Source organism: Lichenostomus cassidix, chromosome 4 (assembly GCF_008360975.1).
Source record: "Lichenostomus cassidix isolate B80296 chromosome 4, HeHo_3.0, whole genome shotgun sequence".
Lineage (NCBI taxonomy): Eukaryota > Metazoa > Chordata > Aves > Passeriformes > Meliphagidae > Lichenostomus > Lichenostomus cassidix.
This window is the reverse complement of record NC_139484.1, coordinates 20380672-20404404: the sequence shown is the minus strand read 5'-3', so window position 1 is coordinate 20404404 and position 23733 is coordinate 20380672. Positions and strand designations below refer to the sequence as shown.

The 23733-nt window shown below is 40.3% G+C and overlaps 1 protein-coding gene across 10 annotated transcripts in view; it reads left to right on the top strand.

Annotated features, from left to right (window-relative positions):
• Window positions 1–23733, top strand: part of ZNF827 (zinc finger protein 827) — a 124920-nt gene that overhangs the window by 90427 nt on the left and 10760 nt on the right. For all 10 annotated transcript variants that reach the window (XR_014851622.1, XR_014851623.1, XM_085058176.1 and 7 more), the window contains 3 exons: window positions 1538–1641; window positions 20739–20876; window positions 22388–22559. Coding sequence is in view for 8 of the 10 variants with exons in the window: in XM_085058176.1 (XP_084914302.1) it covers window positions 1538–1641; window positions 20739–20876; window positions 22388–22559 (414 nt within the window). In the remaining 2 variants the exon portion in view is untranslated. The remainder of the gene's footprint in view (window positions 1–1537; window positions 1642–20738; window positions 20877–22387; window positions 22560–23733) is intronic.

The window sequence follows — 23733 nt, the reverse complement described above, 5'->3', positions numbered from 1 at the left end:
CCCTGAGTGGGAGTGTGAGTCTTGGAAGAAGTTAAGTTTTGCATATGTGGGTTGGAGCTGTTTTGGTTTATCCTGGTCACTTGTTTCCTGGAATATTCTGCATTGTTCAGCTATTGGCATTCACCAAACGGTTCAGGTTTGGGGCAACTTCACGCCTTCCCCTTCAGCACAACCTAACGTCGACTGCTTATGGATGTGTTCAAACTTTTGTAGAAATACCGAAATATCCCATTAACTGTCACATATGGAACAGCACAAAAGGAATAATGTCAAAAAAATTAATGGGAAAGTAAAACAATGTGGTTGCCAAAAGTGTTTCACAATTAAGTTTACTAATTATCGACAAGTTTCCCTGAGGTAGAAGTGATCTGACTACAAGTGACTTGGTGGAGACACCTTGTTCACTCTGCAGAAAAAGTGCTCGGGGGAAAACACAGGCAAGTGATGTCTTTTAGACAGAAACTTTGGGTATCTGGACTGGTGAGGTCAGCTTGGTGCAGCTGACACATACTTTGAGCATGGACTGCCCACTGTGCAATGCTTCGTAAGACCTCATAGTAGGTCCTTTATCCTGGAAAGATTCTTAGGTTTTTTACTGAGTAAGAACAGGCTGCAGAAATGGTCTGGCCTCATGTCCTGCACCTTTAAAACATCCACTGTACACTACTTGTTAAGGATTCTCAATCTAGGAGAGATCAGATTTAAAGTAATTCATATTTTGCTTAGAAGAAATTGATAGTTTGCATGCAGATGGAATACACCGCTTTAGAAAACAGTTTTCCAAGAAAGTCTGTAGTTTTCCATTTTGATTTTTTTTATGTACCTCTTACTGATGTCTGTCTCTACTGCAGACAAGGAATTCCTGTTTCTGTTATGATCTTTGAGCAGAAAACAAATACTTTGACAGAGATGCCATTTCACTATTGAAATTAACTTTTTTCTGCCTCTTAATTAAAACTAAAGCAAAATATTCTTTTTGGAGTCACATAGCTGATAATTTTTGTGCTTAATACTCTTCAGGATGCACCCATTCAATTTGTTAATTGTTTCCTGCTTTAAAAATCAAACTCATTGAGTTAATTTAATTCATGGAATACCATGTCAGAATAGAACTATTTAGCATCTTAAAATAATATTTGAAAAGTTCTGATTTAAAGATAACTAGTGTATGCTTCAGGTTATTAAATAGTATCTTTTACCTTTCCTGATTGCCCTCTCCGGATATGAAAATAGAAAACAAATTTTGAAGTGTTAATTTTAGTGATCCATATTGTATTGTGATATGGCAAATATAAGATGTTGAATTGTAGTTAAAAGCCTCTTGTAAAATCTTCAGTTTTCACTCTGAAATGCAATTTTGCCAAAGCATGCTGCCTTATGGTTTGCCTGTTTTTCAGCATGAATTCTCTAAGTGGAAGAAGCTTTTTAAGAAGATGGTATTTCTTACAATATTAAGGTGTTGGGGTCAAAATTCATATTTACTTCTTCTGTTAACTGCTGTTTTCTTTAAAAAAAGGCATCTTGTTTTTTCCTATAGCCCTTTCTTTTCTGAAGACACATTTAGACAATCACCATTCACTTCCAACTCAAAAGATCTCCTGCCTAATGAAACTACTCTTCATGGAAGGACGTCTGCACCAGGTCAGATACCTTTTTCCATTACTTCCAGTTAATAGCTATTTGTAAAATTCTCTTACTGTGAAATCCACCACCTGACCAATGCTCTTAAAATACAGTTTGCTTTGTCAAAAGACAACTATTTCTCTGTTATAATAGGTGCTTATTATTTAGAAAAAAAAGAGAAAAATTAAATACTGCTGAAGCATTTGTATTAATAGTCTTTAGGCTGCTATTTCTATGAATTGTGCAATGGTCTATAACAGATTAAATTTAGCAATATCAATAGAGGTGAGGGGCTTTGTGTGTGTAGGTGTGTGTCTCCCACTGCACTGATGCTGAATTACTGTCTGCTATTTCTCCTGGCCATTTCCATCTTCATCTCCTGGAGGAGAGATGAAATGTTTGCAGTACATGTACCAGGCTGGCCGAGCTTGGCAATACAATTTTCCTGCCTTTAACAGTAATTTAGAAACTTTCTGGAAGGATGTGGAGTTCTTCAAATGTACTGAAAGGCCTCAGTACCTGTGGGTGCTTTCCCACTGATTTTCTGAACTAGTTGACAGGCATTTTATGTCCAGATGTAGCTTGGGCTATATTCTGCATTAAAATGGAAAATACAAGCATGTAATAATACTATTCAAGGTCGCACTGAACACATGCAAAACTTGATACTTGCCTTCACTGTCCTGCTGCAAAATAACTCGTTTGCTACTTCACTGCTATCTGTTCTTAAATTAATAGCTCTGGGGTTCTAAAGGTCAGTAATTACACAGTCAGCTGTAGGGGGGGTTATTCACCTTTTCTTAGCAATCAATAAACTTTTGGGCACGTTACTGCTAATTTTCAGCTATAGACTGTCATTTAATTTACAACTTAACAGACCCTTCATTTTTTTTAATGCTTGAATAGTCATTTGACAGCTTGTGAAGTGGCAGATGAGGGTAAGAGCTAGATGCTGTCTAAGGGTAAATATGCATAGCAGGAAGAAAAAAAATTGTAGCATAAGGACAAGGGTCTCCAGGCTGGGCACAGACACACTTCCACGAGGAAGCAGTGGATTCTGTAACTCTGGGTGAGGAGAATCAGACCAGGTGTGATGCTTTTAAGTATTAAAATGTAAACCAGGTTAGCACTTTCTGTGCTGGCTTTTGACCTTGGCATAACATGGAATATTCATATGCCCAGATGAAAGATGAGAATTCACAGACTCCTCGGGCAGGGCTGGATACCTCAGAGGACATGGCCTCTAGCAGCAAGACCCTTACATCATCCCAAGATAAATGCATAAGAATTTTAATTCTCTCTAAGACTTCATCTTAAGTGAGGCCACTAGAAGTGGGGGTGGGTTTTGGTGACATGTTTGATCTTCTGCTTAAAAGATGTAAAGTATATAGTAGGTTAGATCATCCTGGAGTGTTAGAATGGCTTCTGAGGAACTGGTTTTTTATGTTTGTGCTGCTCCATAATATCTTTTGTGGAACCTTGATGGGTCTGTGTATTATAATACATATTGCTCTGTGGTTATAAGACTCTGATATATAATAGTAGCATGCATACTGAAAATCTTAAAATGCCAGTTTCTGCTACATTTTTATTTTTGGAACAACTCTTATCGTTCCAAATATGTTGTTTTTTCTCAGCTTCTTAACAAATTCTTTGGTCTGAACTTCACAGTAGCACCAAGAATGTGATTTAAATTTTTAATCAATCGCAACTATTATATCCATGTAAAGGAACAGCAGAATACCCACAGGTGAATTTCCTACTAGTTTCAGCCTTGCGAGAAGAAATAGCCTACGCAGTGCTATGGGTGGCTCTGAAAACATTCTATCCCTTTAAAGAGCTGCATTAAGGAACAGAAACAAACCATTGTGAAAAGCCTACAGAAAATGTTACAGAAAGTGCTGTGGAAGTGTGTGTGTGGTCTCCCACCTAAAAATGCTTTCACTTGAGATTTGTTTTGGGTTACTCCATCCCTGAAACAGGCCAGTAAGAAGTAGAAAAGAGCAGCACAAGAAAATGATAGAAAATACCCAGTCCAGTGGCTCTGGTGGAACCTCACGTGTGCAGTTGCCTCTTTTCAAGTGAGCACCAAAGTGGGTGCCTGCATCCCCAGACTCCTGCCAACTTTGTGTCTGCAGACTTTTTGGCACCCTAGCTGCAGAGGAATTGGGGGAAAAGTGACAGGAACATAGGACAGTAAGATATTTCATGTGTCAGATTCAATTCTTTTCTATACTAGGTAACAACATTATGTAATCTTATTCATTACCAGGCTCCATCCTAAACCCCATCATCCTTATTATTTGTATGAGGATGCTGTTTCAGAAACTCACCCCTTTGAGGAGGTGGGACCTTTCTCTTTCCAGCCTGCATTTATTCACAGCAAGTTCTACTTTTGTTGTTTCACCAGTGCTGTCCTGCCACTTTGAACATTCTTCTCCCTTGCAATGTTCACCATCTGATGTGCCATCTTACATTCCTCAAATCCAGCCTTCATTTTGGGAGAGTAAGCCAGCCAGTGTCTTTTAGTGTCTTTTAGTATGGTAGGGTTTCCATTTCCTAGCCTTTTTCTGCCTCTGTTTAGGGGACATTAATTTCTGCAAATATGAGTAGTCAGAACTATATGTGCTTTTTTATAGGTGGTTTTGCCACTGACTTTTTCAGCAGCCTGCAATCTTCTGTGTGCATATTGGAAATGCCTCTCCTGATTAATCACAGCCTTTGTAACTACAACACGCTGGTGTCTCTCTTGCTAGTCAAATAGCAACTTGTTTTTCTTTTCCTTTATAATTGCAGCTGATGATTTCAGCATGCAACAGAAATTCTTGTTCCTACACTCTAGGCACATGACCTTGTAATTTGAATTGTTTCACTTGTTATTCTAGCTCTCGAGATTATTTCTTTAGTACTCTGAAATTTCTGCATATTGATATTGCTTTCATTAATGCAATTCTGGTTTGTTTGGGTTGGTTTGGTTTTGGCTGGGTTTTTTTGTGTGTGTGTTGAAGCTATTAAAGAGGATTTTTAAGTACAAAGGGTGCAAAGTTCAGTCCTTGAGACTGAAGCTTAGTGGTCCCCTCAGTGCAAACCACTTCATTTTATAGCTAGCTTATGAGAAAATTGCAAAATAGGATATTTAAGTGGAAGAGCACTCTTTGTAGGGCATTGAGTAGATAAGATCCCCAAGGAGTATGAAATAAGTAGGAAAGAATATTAAAAGATGTGTGAAAGCAATGCACTGATCAGGGCATTTAGTGGAGAGGAAAATAACCCTAAATAAATAATGATATTGTGATGGATTTGGCCTGAGAAAAAAAAAGGTGGAGTATTCCTGATCAGCAGCACTATCACAGGCAGGAGAGTTGATTCTCATATGGAAGCTTTTAATTCTGGTACCCAAGGAAATAACAATGAAATCTCCAACAGCTCAAGGAAATAACAATGAAATCTCACCAGACCCACAGAAGTCATAGTATCTCCCTGAAAATCTGTGGTGGATTCCTAATACACTCAGAAGGGAAGACAGGAGTTTCCTAGGGCATATAGTTCAAATTTACTTGTTAGATTTGGGGAATTGCTTCTCTTACTTTTAAGGTATTTTCAATGTTAATAACCATATTATTATATTGCACTTTTCTGTATTAGTCTTACGGTCCACATAACTTCATTTTTACTCAAAAATGGCAATCAAATAGTTTTGGTGTCCACAAAACATTTTTTTTTTCTCAAAAATTACTATACTACCAAAGTAATATCTAATACCAAGTCATATCCAAAACAATTCAGTAATTTCAGCTGCCCCCTATAAGAATATGGCTTCTTCTAATCTAGCAAAAGGTAGGGAGAAGCAATTAAATTTTTTTATTTCAAACAGTCACTTTAAAAGGATATTTTCATCTTCTGTTTTATAAGATTCTTCTTTTGACAGAATAGTTTAGTTTATGTCAGACTATATAGTTCAGTTCAGATCACTGGATAAATTAAGAATTTGATCTTATGCTGCTGTTCCTGACCCCTAGTCAGTCTTTAATGTGCTTTAATAGTTTTCCACCATCTCATTGACTCATTCTGTAAATCAAACCTGCCTTCATGGAAGCCAGATGAGTGATATTCGCTTTTCCTTTTCTGGATGGTTCATTAATATTGGTGAAAACTCCAGCCATGGCTTTTTAGGAGTATTTTTTCTCCATGGATATCTGTGTGTAGTATAATAATATTTCATTCTTTTCTCTCCGGTTCACCAAGGACCTGGTATTCTCCTTCATTTGCATTGACAGTGTCAAATATTGAAACAATCACATCTGTTGTGGATTAAATTTTTTAAAAATCCATCTTTTTGTGAGAATTTAGTATTACTTGCAACACAGTAATTTTGATTGTGGTAAATGAATTTCACATGGCTAAAATAAACTTTTGGAACTGGAGGACGTAGGACTTGGGAAGTTGTAGTCCAGGAATAGCTCTCTCTTTTTAAATTTTGCCACAGCTATATTTACTGGTTGTTGGTTTGTTTCAGTGAAATAAATCCAGTAAGGCTTCTGTGCTCCAGTACTTTTTTGAAATGCATCAGAGCCTCTTCTTCCATGTGTGTCCACACTCTGTACTGACCTGGCAGGTTACCAACAGGCCATGCTTCCTCCTTAGGATTGTCCAGAATCAGTAGCATGATGCTTAGTTCAGCAGAAATTTGGAAACCCAGTGCAAAAATTTTGCATTTTGGTAGTGTCAGTTTTCTTTTATTGATGATATAATTAGTGGGATTAGTCCATTTTTATTTTTATTGAACTAAAGTAGTATGTGTAACAGATCCCAGTATGTTTGGAACTCCAGGACTATTCTGCAGTACAGGTTTCTCCATACTCACAGTGTCCTTTTCTCTAAAGCAGTAATTCCACTGTAACTTCAAGAATACTAAAAGGTGAAAACCAGCCTACTCCCAGGGCCTTATCTTTGCACATTCTGCAGCACAGCACTACCAACACCCGTGTGGGATGTGAGCAGGGTGAAGGGAGGCTGTATCCTTACACCACGTGAAATTTCAGCATTCCTGTGAGACTGGCATGCCCATGAGCACACTTAATTTTGTTTACTTTCTTCTGTTACTGTAGCTGGAAAATACCTCCTGAGGGTTTAGAATTTTAGCTTGAATATAATAAATAATCAAGCTGGTGGTGTTGTGCAGATATCATATTCTTTAGTATGAGTTTCCATGTGTCTTCCTGCCTAATTCCTTTTTAAGGATGCTTTAAGGTCAATATACCTCTTGGTGTTGTAATTTTCTCTGACTCAAAGCATCTAGAAGGTAGATAGCAAGAGCTCTTTTGGTCCAACCTGCAGATGTGCTCATTCATATCCACCATCTTCTGGCAGTATTTGTGCTTCATGCTGGTTTCCTGTGCTCTGCAGCAAGCTAAACTTCGGCAACCGTCTACAGCAACCAGCTCTGAATTTTGGGTCATCACCCTGACACCACTGTAAGCACATTGCAGAAATGATGGGATGCCTTGAGGGTTTGATTTGTGTGTAGAGGACCATTGCCACTTCTGTCACAGCCTGTCACCCTTAGACCTTAGGGGACTGTGAAACACACAGACCCTGGGGATTTCCATTGAAGTGATCAGCGAGGAAATGTTGGCATTTCATCTGCCCTTGTGTAGCTTCCCAGCTATGTACCCATGGAGTTAATTAGAATGATTCACACCTCCTTACAGTTGTTTGCTTACATCTGCCAAAAAGCTTCTAACTCCACAGTGTGGGTAATCCTATTTACTGTAGGAAGGCTTTCTTCAAATGTTCAAATGTTAGAATTTGTATATGAAAGCCTGGGCTTAAGAGTATGATTACAAGCAATTGATTTTCAATTTATTCAGGACAGCAGAACCTGTGGATTATTATTTTTGAGATAATCACAGAACGATTGAGGTGTGAAGTCTAGTTCCAGGCCCTTTCTCAGAGCAGAGTCATCTTGTTGCTTAAGGCTATGTCCAGTCAGGTTCTGAATATCTCCAGGAATGGAGACTCTGGGCAATCTCTGAGCACCCTGTGCCAGTGTTTGACCTTGCTCACTATAAGAAAAATGGTTTTCTTATGTTTAAATGTATTTTCCCGTATTTTAATTTGTGCCCTTGCCTCCTCTCCACTGGCATTACTAAGAAGAGCCTGACTTGATCTTCTTATTCCCTCATTTCAGGTATTTATCCACATTGAAAAGGTCCCACCAAGTCACCTTTTTTTCAGGCTAAGCAGTCCTAGCTCTCTCAGCCTCTCCGTGTATGGCAGATGCTTCATTTTCTTAATCATGTTTGCTGGACTTTAGGCTTTTTTGAAAGTCTGAAAGAATATTTCAAGATCCTGGCAGCTGTTTCCGTCCCTGTGACGGAACAGCAATTTTTACTGCCAGTGTAATTGCAGGGGGGAATGAACGTGCATGTGAATTGACTTATGTAGTGCTTTTTCCCCCCCTTGCTTTATCCCATTATTAGTGCTTATGATCAATTTATCTGCTTTCAGTTTTGGTCTGAGTTATGAGCTCTGCCCATCCAAGACATTAGATACCCCCTTCAGTCTCCTGATGATGAGAGTCCCTGACCCCTATTGGCTTCCTGTCAGGGTAGAAAAGTGAGAGTGGCACTTAATTCACTACCAAGGCATGTTCCATCAGGCACTTGGTCCTGCTGTTCATTTCTGTCTTAGTGTTCCTGTGAAATGTGCTTGGTGAAAGTGGTGCTGGAAGTGGCTACCACACAGTCATTGCTGCCTGCAGAGCACAATTGTAGGTACTCCCTACGCTGTGCAAGGTCTGCTTCTCTCAGTCCTCAAAAGCACCCTTTTAATTTTCTTCTTCTTCTGGTACTTCCCTGGGAGTAACATTCAACCAAATGCTTTTCTTTTTGTGAGTGTCTGAGTGTGTGTGTGTGTGTGTGTGTGTGTGTGTGTGTGTGTAAACATGGGTGTACATGTGTGTGTTTGTGTAAGAAATCCATGCAGATGCATGGAAAAGGATACTGGAGAGGTGTCCCCCTGACAAATCCAGCTTGGCTGACAGCTGGATTTGTCAGGGTAGGATGGTAGGAAAGTTTTTTTTGTGACAGAGTGGCAGATTGATTAGAGTAACTGATTTTAGTTATCTCGTAGATCTCCTATCTCCAAGATGCTAATTCGTCACGCAAAAAGAATTTCTTGTGGGTACAGGTGACTGCTGTGGGCTCTCTGGAAGGCCAGGGACTGCCAGCCACCAAGGTGGCTCTCTGCAGTCTGACAGCAGGAGACAGATAGCTGGCAACTTGTGGAAAGTGATTCTAGGAAGGTGAGATAGTTGCACTGCTGTAGAAGTGGGCTGTGCTTGGCAGAGTTCTCCAAAGCAAGACAGATTTTGCAGAATTTGTTCAACATAATTCAGTGCTAAACTGCCTGATAGTGGCTCTGGCACGTTTTGCATCTCTCGAATCCTGTCAGATTCCCATGACCGTCTGCCTGGGTGCAGCCTTCTCTCCCTGTGCACCCAGCTGCCTTGACAACCACTTTGCACCACAGCCATTGAGAAGAGGCTCCTGTGTTTCTGGTTCATTCCATGGGATCAGAACTGAGGCGGCTTCAAGTGATTACAGTGTTTCTGGGTCTGCTGCCAAGCAGGTTTGCATCTTCTGCATGTGTGGTGCAGATCTGTGGTGCAGCAATAGATGCTGTGTCCTGAGCAGCCACACAGTTTTCATAAGTAGCAGAGTCCCTTTCAGAGCTGAAAATACCTTTATTATGCAGAACAAACCATTTCAAATCAGCAAATGGCCTCTTGCTCAAGCGTGCACGGGGTGTTCTCTGGCTAAAACAGGACAAGTGAAATGTGCAACACATGCATCATTGTACATGCCTTAGTTTTTCTTAACAATCAGTATTTGTTGGGCAGGGAATGTGATCATATCCTTTTGAGAAACCCAGGAAACTCCTGGTGAATTGGCCAGTCTCTCAATACAGCCTAAATAGCAGAACTTTGCACTAATTGCTGTGGGCACATAGAGTTCGTTTCCTTTCCCTGTGAAGTCACTGCACTGATTATTTTGCCAATTTTTTACAGGACCTTCAAGATGAAAGGTGTTAATTAAAACAAACAGAAAGACACACATTGAGGTCCATGTATAATGGCTGCCTTGAAAGGCACTTGACATCTATCTGAAAGCTTGTGTTTCTTGTTTTATTGTGGGCTGCCTTTGTGCTGGATAAATTTTATTTTCCCTCTAATACTGTGCAGTGCTCTCATACAAGCAAAAATACTCCTTTTTTAAATTTCATTTCTCTTTTATGTTTGTTCCTTCTAGAGCACAATCAACTTATGGTAAAGGACAGAAAAGCAAAGTAATTTCACTCAGAAAAAAATACCTTCTTTTTTTCATTTAGAATAAACCCAAACTCGATCACAGTCATTAAACCCAGCAAACCAAAAGCTGTTAAGAAATATCATCAGCTTCAAATCCAGAGCAAAAATGGCCAAATCTAACAGTTTTATCCCACATGGAAAAATAAAACTTAGCATTCGGATTTTTTTACCCTTTCAAGCAGGGCAAGTTTTGACATTTCTTATTATTTTGGCAACTCTTACTATTTAACTTATCATCATAAGCTTCCCAAGTCTCTAATAGTTAATAGAAAGTAATTTTTTTAGAAGTAAAATAATTGTTGCTATAAATATTCTTAACTAGATAACACAAGTGGAGGTCAAATTTGAGAAGGGTTTTCTGAGCAGCTACAGTCATTGGAAGTACTCAGTGAGAAATGTGGGACTTTGTCTACCATGTGTTCTTCTGGGAAGTGAATTTGGAACAACACAGGGCTGCCCAGCAAGTTCCTGGGAGCTGTTTTTTGATGAAAGTGACAGAAGACAGCTTGAGGGAAGAATGACCAAGAAGTGGAAGAATGTTGGTTTTGGGAAAGGAAAAAGGGAAAACAGCAAAATAACACCTGCTGGCTTCAGGAAGGACAACTGTAACCAACTTGGAAATGCATATGGAAAGAAGTCTAACAATAGTTAATGACCTCTGGGGTTGAGTGAAGCTTTTGATGTTGTCTCCCACAATGTGCTCATAGTAAGAAGGGAAACCCAGGATAGGTAGAACTCTGAGTGGTGAAGTGTAGCTGTGAAACCCCAGGGACCACATGTGTTCTGCAAGAGGCTGTGCTTGCTCTGGTATTTATCAGTCCTATAATGAACGTTGTGGATGATGGAGGAGAACAGATGTTTGTTAAATGTCTGGGTGACACCTTGCAAGGAGGTCCATAAGCACTTGGGAGGACAGAACCAGAGTTCAGTCTTACCTTGAGGAATTGCAGAAAGAGGCTGAAAAATAGCAGCCAGTGCAGTGAGATCCATGTTCTGTGCCTGAGGGAATGGTGAGTGCCATAAGAAAGGGGAGGGATGAATGCCCAGGCAATCCAGCTTAAGGCAGGGATCTGGATTGGAGTTGGTCAGAAACCATGTGTAGAGCTGGCATTGCAGAAAGGACAAACATACAGATGAGATGTCAGGAATGTTGTCTGTAAGGCACATGTGGTAATTGTGCTCTGCAGCTGGAGCCCTGAATTCAATTTTGGGCTCTGTAATCCAAGAACCATGTGGAGGAGACAGTGGTGGTCAGAGGTTTAGAACACATGAGCTGTGCATGAAGTCTGAAGAATTTTACCAATTTATTTAGTCTGGAGAACAAAAGAGGTGTGATATGATAATGGCATTAAGATATGGAAAATGACAGCTTTAAGAGGAATATAATAAACCTTGCCTGTGTTCCTGTGAGCAGAATAAGGAATAACAGTCTTAAATAGCAGCAGAGAAGATTGAAGATCAAGTAAAACTTTCTAGCAGTGGGGTGTTTTTGCACTGCCACAACTGTCAGAAGAGGCTGTGGAGCCCCTGTCACAGGAGGGTTTTTTCCAAAAAAATAAGTAAGAAAAGCCCTTGTTGGGACTGATGGGTAGGTTTGGTGAGTGGCTGATGTGCCTCTGAGTGAGGGAGAGACAAGCTGGCCTCCTGGGGTCCCTTCCAGCTCTCATTCTGGGATATAAATTCAGTAGCAAAGCTATAGTGGTGATTGAACAACCTCCTGAGAGAGATTTGATAGATGAGGCATTTGGCTTATAGATACTCAGCATGCTGTGGTTTAGAATCTGCATCCTATTCAAACCTATCTCTAGTTTCATATCCTCTTTTGTCTTTCCTAATATCAGCATCTTTTGTAAATGTAAACATCAGCACTGCATCAGATTGTTTCCTGAAGATGAAACTTTTCCAAATACAAGCTCAACATGAAATAGAAAGACAGGTTTTAAAATTACTTTTCTCGCTCTGCAAAAGGAATTGGAACACATCACTCCTGACATTTCTTTTTAGAGCTACCTTGGGACTCTCCAGTCCTCACCTATCCTACCTTGTACAAGTTTGTCTTCTAAAATATTTGCCTGCCTGACTAAATTAAATGCAAAATTCATCAGCAGTTTGGACAGATGGATAGATGACATAAAGACTGTTGTTCAAATATAATCTAAGCAAAGGTGAGGACAACTTTGGGGGTTTTTTTCTTCTACAGCAGTTTCAATCAGAGTACAAATTTGCCCTAATTTGTTGCTGGGTGTTTTAGTTGAGTTTGGGGAAGTCATGGTGCTCACTGGTGCGCTGCAAATGCACCCTGAGCAGAAGGCAGATGGGAGAATTATGCAGCAGGAGGGGGTGGTTTACTGGTAGATGCATGTGCTGGTGACAGGAGAGAGAGCAAGGAGAGATGTGAGTGTCTTAAAGAGTGAGTTAAAGGCCTCAAGGAAATGGCAGATTCAGTGCTTTTCGCTTGAGGAACCTGCAATAAAAGCAGCAAGAACATTTTCTTTTACAGGAGCAATCACAAGCACCTTGGGAAAGGTGGGTCTGGCCAAATGTTTGTAGCTACTTGTTCATCCAGTGTTGATTATTTTGCGTTAATTCAGTCAGCTCAGGGACTCTGCCTGCACTTGGGGCTTTATTTTGCATTCTCCCGCTGGGGTTTCTGGTCACCAGCTTCTTCTACAGAAGACTTTGCTTCACTCAAAAGGAGGCAGAAAGCTGAAAAGAAAAATATAATTTAAAGGCCAATTTGTCTTCATTTGTATCTGAATTCTGGATGGGAACTATTGGTGTTAGCCTCTGCAAAGTGTCCTAGGTGTGTTTATTACATTCTCTTTAGGAAAGAAAACCCCCTATTTCCTGTGGACTTGTAAGCAGAAATTGTCTCAGTGACAAAAACAGAAGAAAAAAAGGAAAAATTTGTACATGCCCCAAAATGGTCCTAATGTGTGCACAAATATTTGAGTGATTTTTAAAAGGGTTTCTTGGAAGTGTGTATTAAGCGGAATCGTAGGAAAGAAATTAAAAGAGAAACCTCTTGACATTATTCAAATGAATTAATTTTGGTTTAAAAATAGCAAGGGGAGCAAATGATACTTGTGTAAGTTCATATGAACTCAGTGTTGTAGCACCCAAAAAAAGTGTTACAAGCAGAGTAAATGCTTGAGAAAATGTGAGCTCCACCTGTTTGGGAATGAGTGAGAGGAAACTTAAGTGAGTTCATCATGGCACATCTTACTGTGGTCATGAAGACATTTTGAGGAGGAAATTAAGTAAAATCTAATATGCAAAGATAAGAGAGCACATTACCAGGTTTTTCCTGTGACAATGGGTGCAGGATTTAACTTTAGCTGTTATTTCTCAACAAGCAAAAAGAAGTAGTAATGGTGATAGAGCCCTTTGTGCTGAAAGGCTCAGTTGTTCTTGGCTAGCAATAATCAGGTAAAACTTTTAAAAATGCTTTGGGGGAGTGGATTTGCTGGTGCTTCCTTCACCTTTCTTGAAGTGTCTCAGCACCCTCAATGAAGAAAAAATAAGCCATTTTCTGTCTGGGCCATATTGCATTACCTCATCTGCAGTCATGAAACCAAGCTGATTTTCCCTGTGAAAACTGTGAATGGTGGAGGAGCTCCTGGAGCCCATAGAGTGAGATAAAGGGACTCTCCCATGCTGCTTCTTGGCCAGCAAGTTCACAGCTTGGGGAGGGCCTTACTTTGCATCTGTTGTGAATTTTACATTGTTCTGTTCTTTCTTGTGTAAGGAATGCAGTTACCACAAGACAGTCCTGTTTATGCTTTATGCTAAAGCAGTACAGTGGGTAATACAGGCTGGGGGAAATAGAGGCTGTTGTCCAGCATTATCCTCAAATTGATGCCATTACGTACATATTGTAAAAATAATTTTCAAGAAATGTCTGCAACATTATTGTAGCTTTAGGGTTCCTTAAAAATCTGTAACTTCAGCCACCTTGCACAGAATTTACACAAACTGTATTTTTTTTTATACTTGGTTGTTTCTTAAGTTTTGAGCTTAATGCAGAGAACAAAAGCAAATCTCAGAGCTTTATAATGCAGATGAAGGTTATGACAAGGTATCTCATGGTTTGCTCAAAAGTCTTCTCTTGTAAAAGTGAAGTGGAAATAGGTGTGAGTTTTGATGCAAAGGTGGAAGGTGGGCAGTGGCTTTGTGTTTTAAAGTCAGTGTTGTCCTGACCTTGTCTTTGCTCTTTCTCACCCTGCTTCTGACTGTCCATTTTTGAGCAATGGGCTCAGTCTTAGCAGTGAAGGGTGCTTCACTTTACCCCCCCAGGTTTCTCTATGGAGTCAAGTTTAAAGTTCGTCTTTTACCTGTTTTTATTCTTTTCCCAAACCCTGACATCTTTATTGTTTCTCAGTGACCTTAAGTGTTGCTGCCTATTGTTTGCACTTGGAATACTTTTTGTGCACAATATTAATGTTTCTTTTGGTGAGCTGTGCAAGCACTTTATTGAAGCATTTCCAACTTTGATGATTGCTGTTTTCAGAAAGAGCAGCTTAAGCACTGTGCTGCTGATACATAAAATCACTTGGGTTCTACTTTCTTCCATATCAAGGAATTTAAATTCACATAACATTACTGCTTTTTACCACGCTCCATAATAACGTTAAACGTTTGTAAAGCCTTTGAGGAAAAAAATAAGATCATTAATTGGTAAAGATTTTATTTGGAGACTTTTTCTGCTTCCTCTGTGCATTTGTTCTGTCATTCAGATTGATTATGTGCAGATTTTTGGAGCTTATGGTACAAAAAAGACATGACCCTCTCACATGTGGAACTAGAGTTTTCTATCTTCTTTTTATTTTTGTGGGGAACATGGAAAAGCATTATGCCTAGAAAGCAATTGCTTATCTCAGTTAATAGTGGATGAGTCTGCTCACAGTTAAAGATACACCCTAAACCAAGACCAGACAGGATGCTGTGATGTAGGGGGTGACAAATGAAGACAGCAGGATCAGTCAGGATCACTGATACCTTATCTGAGAGGCATATCTTACTCAGGAACTACAGTACCTGGAAGGATTCCACTGTTTATTTTACCTGACTTACTAGAAATAAGAATTCTGGTCCTACAAATAAAACCTTTGTGGAAGCAAGTTGGAAAGGGAGTAAGATATATCGTATTTGGAGCACTGCAATTTCGTAGAGTCAATATATTTTTGAGCTTGGGAACTTTTCACAGGCTTTTGGCAAACAAGCTTGCAACAGAGCCTTAATTATATATTTCATAAAAGGAGTTCTCAATTTTTAAATACAGTGTGCTTGCCAGAGGTGATGGATGAACATGTAAAAGGAAGACTCTAAAGCAATAAAATGCATCTTTGATGATGGGAACACTGCAGAAAGTAGGAAGACAGTATAATAAGATAGATAAATGCAGACAGAAGAAGGAAAGAAAATTTCTTTGAGCAAATAAATGTTTTTAAAGCAATGTTTGCATGATTACCTGACCTTAATACCTTGTTTCTGAATAAATAATTTCTTGAAGTTTTTGTCTTTTAGACATAAGCAAACAGAAATAACCTTACAAATGGAGCAAGCTTCTGTGGCATTCCTGTCGAGCTACATGCAGTGTATTTACCTCTTGGGTAAATGAGGGGTACTTGACAGGTCTCAATGGAAAAAGCAGCAATTCAGCTCAGGCTGGAAGCAGCCAAAAGTTACCTGATGACTGTTTCACATCCCAAGTCTTTCAGAGCAAACTGAGATGCCTTGATGTTGGATATCTGCACAGTAATGCTCATCCTCTTGCCATAAAGCTCACAGAACCCTGGCTACCTTGTCAAGCACTGTTTCTTAGTCAGTTTATTAATTTTCTGGTTTGGTGGAATTTTTTAGATGCACTCTTCCATGGGAGCTTCCGTCTGCATCTTGAATTTTTCACATCAGCTTTTATCCCCTGGAGTGTGAGGAGGGAGGTACCACATGCTTCCTCCTTTCCTCTTCTGCCATATCAGCTGCCATCTACCTTTTCCCAGTTCACCTCCTGTCCAGAGTTTGGCTGTCTCTCCCTCTTAGCTCTCAGCCTCACCCTGGGCGGCTCTTCTGTCTCCAGATCTTCCAGACATCTGACTTGTTTCCTTCGTGGCATTCAGCCTGCAAGCAGGATTTATTGGAAATAATCTAACCACAACTCTCTATTGTCACAGGATTCTGTTCATTTCATTTTCAGAATTACTTACCTGGTTTCTCCTTGACCATCTGTGTGATGTCAAGCTGTCTGAATAACCCAAAATATAACTATGACATACACTTCCAGAAGAATGGGGAGAAAATGAATTTTGACCTTCCTTGTTAAGACTTATCAGCACCTCTCACTTCCATCTCTTTAAGGAATACTTATTGCAAAGAACAATCTATTTAATTTATATCTATGGGATTCCATCTCACCATAAGGATCTGCCCTTGTGGATTTGGTTGCCTCCAAGGTCTATGGAGGTGTGAAGATTAAACAGAGAAGCAGCTGTTTAAGTGAGTTATAGGATGTGAGAGCAGACAGGAAACCAGCAAAGGTTATAAATATAAATTTATCTTCTTTGAATGACACTTCAGCACACTTTTTGTTTGTTTTCTTAGGTTTGTCTTTTTCACTTATATAGTGGTTTCATTCTTTCCATTGCTAGTATAAAGTTGGGCATGGCATTGAACAGCATATCAAAGCATAATGTAGAATGAAGCACTGTGAAGCAGTAATTGCAAAATACATCAAAGTAAAAGAAAATAAGTAATCAAAGTGTCAGAGTCCAAAGCCAGTCCCTGGGAAGTTCTTGTGCCTGACAGCTACCAGCAGTCACAAGGCTGATTGGGTGACTCTGGACAGTCACTTATGTATTCAGGTCATGCCCTGTCCTCCTCTTCAATTACAGCTTCAGCCAGATATGGTGTCCTCTCTCCAAGCATATCTTGACAAAAGTCAGGGTTAAGACTTTTCAGAAGGGGTGGTTAATACACATTTTGTATTGTTATCACCAGTTGGAGAGGAAGAGGAAAAAATTAATGACTAAATGTGAAAACTGAAAATACATACATGTTCAGAACTATGCCCAACACCTTAGGAAAGGGGTGAATAGTGAATCTTTCAAGCTGCAGCACTTTGTTTGCCAGAAAGGCAATCTATCTGGAGGGGAAAGAGGAGGCACAGAACAATGTTTCTGCAGCTGATGTCCTCACCTCAGAGAAAATAGAGATGGTGGCAGTTCCTAACCCCTTCTTGGATGATCAGCTTTACACAGCTCCTCATTATGAAGGTGACATGTGGCTAGAAGGGGAGTGATGCCAGGTGATGCACAGGGGCAAGAAAGGTGTCCATAAAGATGTATTTCCCTATATTTAATTAAGTTTTACCTTTACACAAGATTCTTAGCTCTTAGAAGTTCTAAGCAAACTTACTTCAAAATAATTTTATCACTAGCCTTGTAATATCCTGAGTCTTAATCCTTCTGTTTCTTTTTAATGTTGTACTGGAGAATGTGGAGGCCTTTCATTTTACTGAGCATATTTTATTTTATACTCCCAAACTCATACAGAAATGCAGTCTATTACTTAATAATTTCAACATAATTTTGTCATGTATAGTTTTCTAACATAGGAATTTTGGAATTTGCTGTGGAGTATTCATTTAAAGCAGAAATATTGTATCAAGTCTCTTTTTTTCTCTCTTTTTGTTTTCCTCTTCATTTTAGTATAGGGGATGTCGTGGTGAAAGATGGATTTCTGTTAGACATTTTTCACAACAGTGTGATTTATTATTTAACATTAGTTGATCTCAGTCTATCTTGTTGCTGTGTAAGGTGTTCTTAAAGGATAACAATCCTGACTGCCTTGGAGAAGGGCTTTGGGATGCACAGAGAATGCTGTGCACAGCCCAGTGTTATGGTCTTGGAGTCACTGGGCCTGTTCTCACTTCACAGAAAACACCATTCCCTGGCAATAATTAGAGCCAGAGCCCAAGGATTGAATGTGGAAGTTGACTCACATGACTTTTCAGGTCACTGGCAAGGTCAGGTACTTGGCATGTTCTGGGAAGATTCCTGGACCTCAGTATGGACACAAAGCTTCAGTTTCCAGGATACAGTCAAAGCTTGCCCAGAGGGTAAGATGGGTGGAAGGAGGTGGTTTTCCTTGGAGCTGAGAAATCTTGCACAAAGTGCTGAGGCTCCTGTTGCAAGAGACCAGCTCTGGTTTGCCATGAACAAGCTAAGAAGCTGCTAAATAGAAAAAGCTTTGCTGCAGAGGGAAGATTCAGTCAAAAAAGAAGAAAGAAGCACTGTAGTTAAGACTCCAGAAATAAATCTTTAAAGTAAACAGAAGTACTTTCAAAACACCTCAGTGTCCTCTTTTGCATCAATGAAAAATATGCAGCTGTTTTGCAAGGGACTGGCTGTCACCAGCTTGAGATAATCAGAAAGCTGCTATTTTTCCAGCTTCCCATGAGCTTCCCAGGACAATCCTTCATAGAGAAGAGACTATTATATTTCTTTTTCTTAAGAGATAAAAGAGGGCTGATGACTAATACTGAAGTGAATTGTTAAGAGACTTATTTACTTAATTGAGCCTGCTTGTTTGGTATGTGTCCCAATTAATTCATTTCTGTTGTGACCATATTGAAGCAACCTACACCCTTGTGACCTTCTCTTATAATTATTACTATTTTCCTCATTTGAAGCACTGTTTTGATTATGTACTCAAAAAGCTCTGCTGAAACATCTGTAGCACTACCAAAGAGTCAGATTTTTCCATTGTTTGGAGCTCAAGGATAGTAATAAAAAGAATCCTTCTTTATTGAAGTTTTTGGAGGTTATGGGTCACTTACAGCCCTTAGGGGAGGGGGGGGTCTTTAATTTCACAAAATTACTATTTTGAATAGGCAGAACTTGTTTTCTAACTAAAAATTCTTTTAACAAAAATGTGTTGTTGGATGGTAGCACTCAGAGGTGGCTCAGAATTCCTCTGGTGTGAATACTGTACATATTATAGGGTCACAGGAGAATGTAACAGCAGTGGAGAGGGGGCTGGCAAGTATGGCCAGCCCTAAATTTGCTGAGATTGCTGTGTGGACTCTCTGCCCCAAATGAGGCATTGCTTTTATTATTGCTTAAATTAAATACAGTATTTGACAGCTCTTTGCCTAAGCCACAGTGGAGTTGTCTGAAAAACTCTCTCTGAAAGAGAGAGAGACTCTCTCAACCATGGCAGCCACGTCTGCAGTGGTAGATGACTGTCAGTGATGGGCTGCCAGTGCAGGGGGGGTGGTTATTCCTCAGTGCTTCGTCTTCATGGGATGAAGATTTTGCTGTTTGTTCCAACCTCCACAATGTTAAATTATGCTCACTACAATGTTTTTGAACTCCTGACTCCAGCTCCTCTTCCCCCGTTTACCTGAAAATCCCAGCCAAGTTGTTTTCCTCCATCAGGGCATGTGCAAATGCACTGGTGGAGCTTGTTCTGGGCAGCAGTCCCAGAGGTGGTGTTGGTTTGGAGAAAGATGCTCTACCAATGGCATTTTTCATTCCAGTGGAACTGCAAGTCTTACACCAAGCCCCCTCACTGCTGCCTGTTGTGTTTGGAAAGCTGCAGAGTACCCTTGAAATTCTGTGCACCTCTAGCAACAGCAGTCCTTTCTCCTCAGGGAACAGGACCTGTGCACAGAGTATTTTTTTTACTCAAGACTTGCTGATGCTGTTTCTCTTATTGATTTAAGTAGTACACTGCTTTCCCCAGTCTCTAGCTGCTTTTTGCTCCATTCTGTCTAAATCAAAACTGGCCATGCTTTCAACTTCTTGAAGCATTGTGTACCTTTTTTCCTTTTCTTCATTCCCAGTCTCTTTCTCTTGACTTCCTTACAAAGTGTCTTCATATCTGTGCTCTGTGGGGTTTCTTTTTTCTGTATTGCAGACTCTCTCTGTTCCTGAAATAATTAAAACCACTTACTAAAAGACAATAGCTCACTCTGGGTCACAGTTTTTCAATGGATGGCCCTCTAAGCTGCTGGGGATTTTGATGGCAGGACAGCAGTGCTGGTAGAGTTTACCTTTGATGCCAGCCACATACTGGTGTGCTGTGTGCCCTTGTTTTAATGTTTGTCTGAACAGTGTTCTGGTCTTCAGAGTCAGACAGCTCATGTACATGTAGCTGTGGCACTTTAGGACATGGTTTAGTGGAGGACCTGGTGGTGTTAGGTTAATGGTTGGACTTGATCTTAGAGGTATTTTCATACCTAAATGATCCTATGATTCTATGGAGCAAAAATTCTTGCCTCAGTAGAAAATAAAGTATCTGGAAATCTTTCTTCAGCCATGAGTAATAATCCAATGTTAGACCACCATCTCAGACCAGGCTTCTTCATGCACCAGGCAAAGGTGGGTGATTAAAAAAGCCACGGGAGTGGTTGTTCCACAAAACCATAATTAGAAGTTAATGGTTGCCCTGCTCACTCTTTGACTTTCTCTCTGTACATGACCTGGTTTAACTCTTTGGCTGTGCCTATGTCCAGAACACTTTGGCACAGTGTTCTGCTTTAGAGTGTGCATGAAAGATGCTGTATGAAAGATTCAATTCCTTCCCAGCATTGGGAGTTTCCTTTTCAAATGAACTCATGTGCCAGATCACACAGCACGCAGCCGAAGTGCTGCATTTTATATGACGCCTACAGGGCTCTATGAATGAAATCTGCAAGTCTTCAGAGTTCTTAAGATGTGACTTTATGTGGTTTTTGGAACAGAAACAGAAAAGCTGGGGCTGGAGGTGGGAAATGGATTGCCATCTTGGAAATTTAATGACCAGCTGTTTCCCTGTGATGTGTGTGGAAAAGTGTTTGGTCGCCAGCAGACGCTGTCCCGACATCTCTCGCTGCACACAGGTAAGGCAGGGCTTGGTGGGTGGTTGTTACAGCATTCAGGAATTCCGTGTGGCTTGTTTTAGGGAGGAGAAAAAAGGTAAGGAGAGGAATGTGTGAGAGCCATCCTGGGCTCTCTTGGAGCAGAGCTGAGCGCAGGAACAGGACACAGTGTCAGAGTGGCTTTATTTCTTTGAAGCTTATGTGTAATTTCTCCTTACAAAACCTGTCAATTCGGGTTTGTCCAGGTTCCAGCACACCGGACTATAAACACCAACTGGTAACCAAGCTTGGTAATGGAGTTTTGAAGAGAAGGCACAGCTTTTTTTTTTGATGGATTTGGGGTTATTTTGGACAGAAACATCATTCACCTGATGAACTTTTTAAATGTCACTGAACAACAAAAGATTTGGCCTTGGTGTTTTAGGTCTGTGCAACTGAAAAGATTGAATAACTCATTCATCTTTGCTCTCATCATACAGTTCTGAGAGGAACAGGGGTTATTCTACAACATACCAACTTTCTTAAAGTGAATCAGCTTCAAATCAGCTGGGACAAAGAGAGTTTTTATATGGAAGATGCACTCTGTCAGCCTGCTGGGGTGCACTGCACAAAATAACACTTGAAAGCAAGAATTTCCCATATAGTGCTGAGAAATCGTGTTGCTATAATGGCAGCGTATGTTGAGCCATCCTGAAAAGGTTCAGATGCACCATGGTCTAGTGGGGTTTCCTTAGTCCTAAGCTGCCTTATGGAATGCCTTTCCCCTAACACTTGTAGCATTATATTTCAAATTTAGAGCAGCAGGTCCTCAAAGGAAAAGGTTGTAAAAGCTGATGTAATGTTTGGTTATTTTAATCAACCCTTTGGAAAACGCAGCCTGGCGCATGCACAAAAGCTATGCTGCTAGGATCTAGAAATGTTTAATTTAAAATAAAAAAGAGGAATGCTTAAAGTTGTGACGCATCAGAAACTCATGATGAATTTGTTTAATTTTTTCAACTGTTCTTTAAGTGAGCTTTTTCATTAGTTTATGTTTGGAGCTGGACTAATGATATGCAGTATTTCCTTTCTTCCTGTCCTCAGATTTTAATACAAAATCATCAACTATCAGCTCTCTGCAAGTGATCACATGGGCAACCTCAACAGTAACTAAGCCCAAAAATCAAACAGAAGATGCTGGGTAAAGGAAGTAGTTGTAGACTATTGACCTGTCTCTCCACTGGCTTTGCTGCAGCTCCCAGAACAGCAGTTGCCCCAGTTTTCCAGTTTATAAAGTTTTACATTATCTGACTATAAATGGTAGAGCAAATGAAAAAAAGCTTGTCCTAAACTACCTTCAAATTAGTTGGGTTTTTTTCTGAGTAATTGCTGTGAACTCCTATAAACTTCTAAAATGTCGAGCTTCCAAAGTACCTCATCCTGAAAGCCGCTTGGAGAAACCCAAAGGAATGCACACTTGGTTACTGGCAGCTTTCAAAGCAGCTGGCTTCAAACTGAGGTGTACACTCACATCTTTCTGCTCCTCTTTTCAGAAGAGAGAAAATACAAATGCCACTTGTGCCCCTATGCTGCTAAGTGCCGTGCTAACCTGAACCAGCACCTGACTGTGCACTCTGTGAAGCTGGTGAGCACCGACACCGAGGACATCGTCAGCGCCGTCACGGCCGAGGGCAGCGATGGAAAGAAGCACCCTTATTACTACAGGTGAGCAGCAGAGAGAGCTGTGCACCACAAGCTGTCTCTTGTGCCTGCTGAGGACATGTGACAGTGCCGTGCTTCTGGTGCTGTGGGGTTGGAACTGTGATTGAAGTATTTGCCTTGCCTATATCTGGTTTAGGCTGAGCAGCAAACCCCAGCTGGCTGCCTCATGCTGTTTGACTTGGCTGGCCATTGGGAAAGACTCTGGGGTTTGCTGTGGGGTTGGGTTTTTTAAATGACTTTGTGAGGCAGCTGTGCTCTTAGAAGTGTCTCTAACTTTTAAAGCAATGTGCCTTTAAGTTTTGTGTTTGGAAACATCCCATCTTGTACACAGATTCAGGGTGAATCTAAAGCCCTGTGCTTCCAGTTGCCTCTGACAGCTCCCTTGTCTTCAGCCAAATCTATGAAATCAAATAGCTTAGGAGTGTATCAAGAATTGTAACATCAATCTACACATTTCCTCTGTTTGCTAGAGGTATATACATTCTGTGACCAACATGGTCAAAGAAAGAGAACCTTCTGGAGAATTTGCCTGAAAAATTGAAAGAATTGCCCAGATAAGATGGAAATTTAGACATTCTTCTTGCTGTATGCACTGTTGTGCACTCTGCAAACCGTGATGTGCACTCTAGTGGCCAAGCAGATTACCAAATCACTCTTACTTTTAGTCAAAGTGCCAAGAGCAGATTTAATTACAAAATCATAGAAGTAAGAAATAAATGAGACCTGCTGGATTAGATTATCTGGTCCTTCCCTTGGGAAAGCAAAATAGTGCCCTGGAGTACATGCCTTTTCCAATCCTTCTGGCTTGTTTTAAATGTTAATGGCCTAATCAAAGCAAGAGGAGGACTCTGCAAGGAAAGTTAAATTAAAGGGTCCTCTCCACTGCCTCTCAGTATCACTGTGTTTATGTGCTGGCTGCAGAATCTGTATCCCTGCTAATTATTTGCATAGCTGAAGACTGCTGTTTTCCAGTCAAGCATAAGAAATGTTTGAACCCATTTTTACTTGCTTACACTGAAACTGCCAGGCAGTTTTGCACAAGATCCCAGTTTGGCATGGGAACCATTCCAGGGCTTGAAAATCACTCCTGGAGTGTGCAGCAAGCTCTCTGTTTGTCAGTGTATCAGCTGTACTAAACATCTTGGCAAAGCTGCAGTGCCTCTTATTGCCCAAAGGA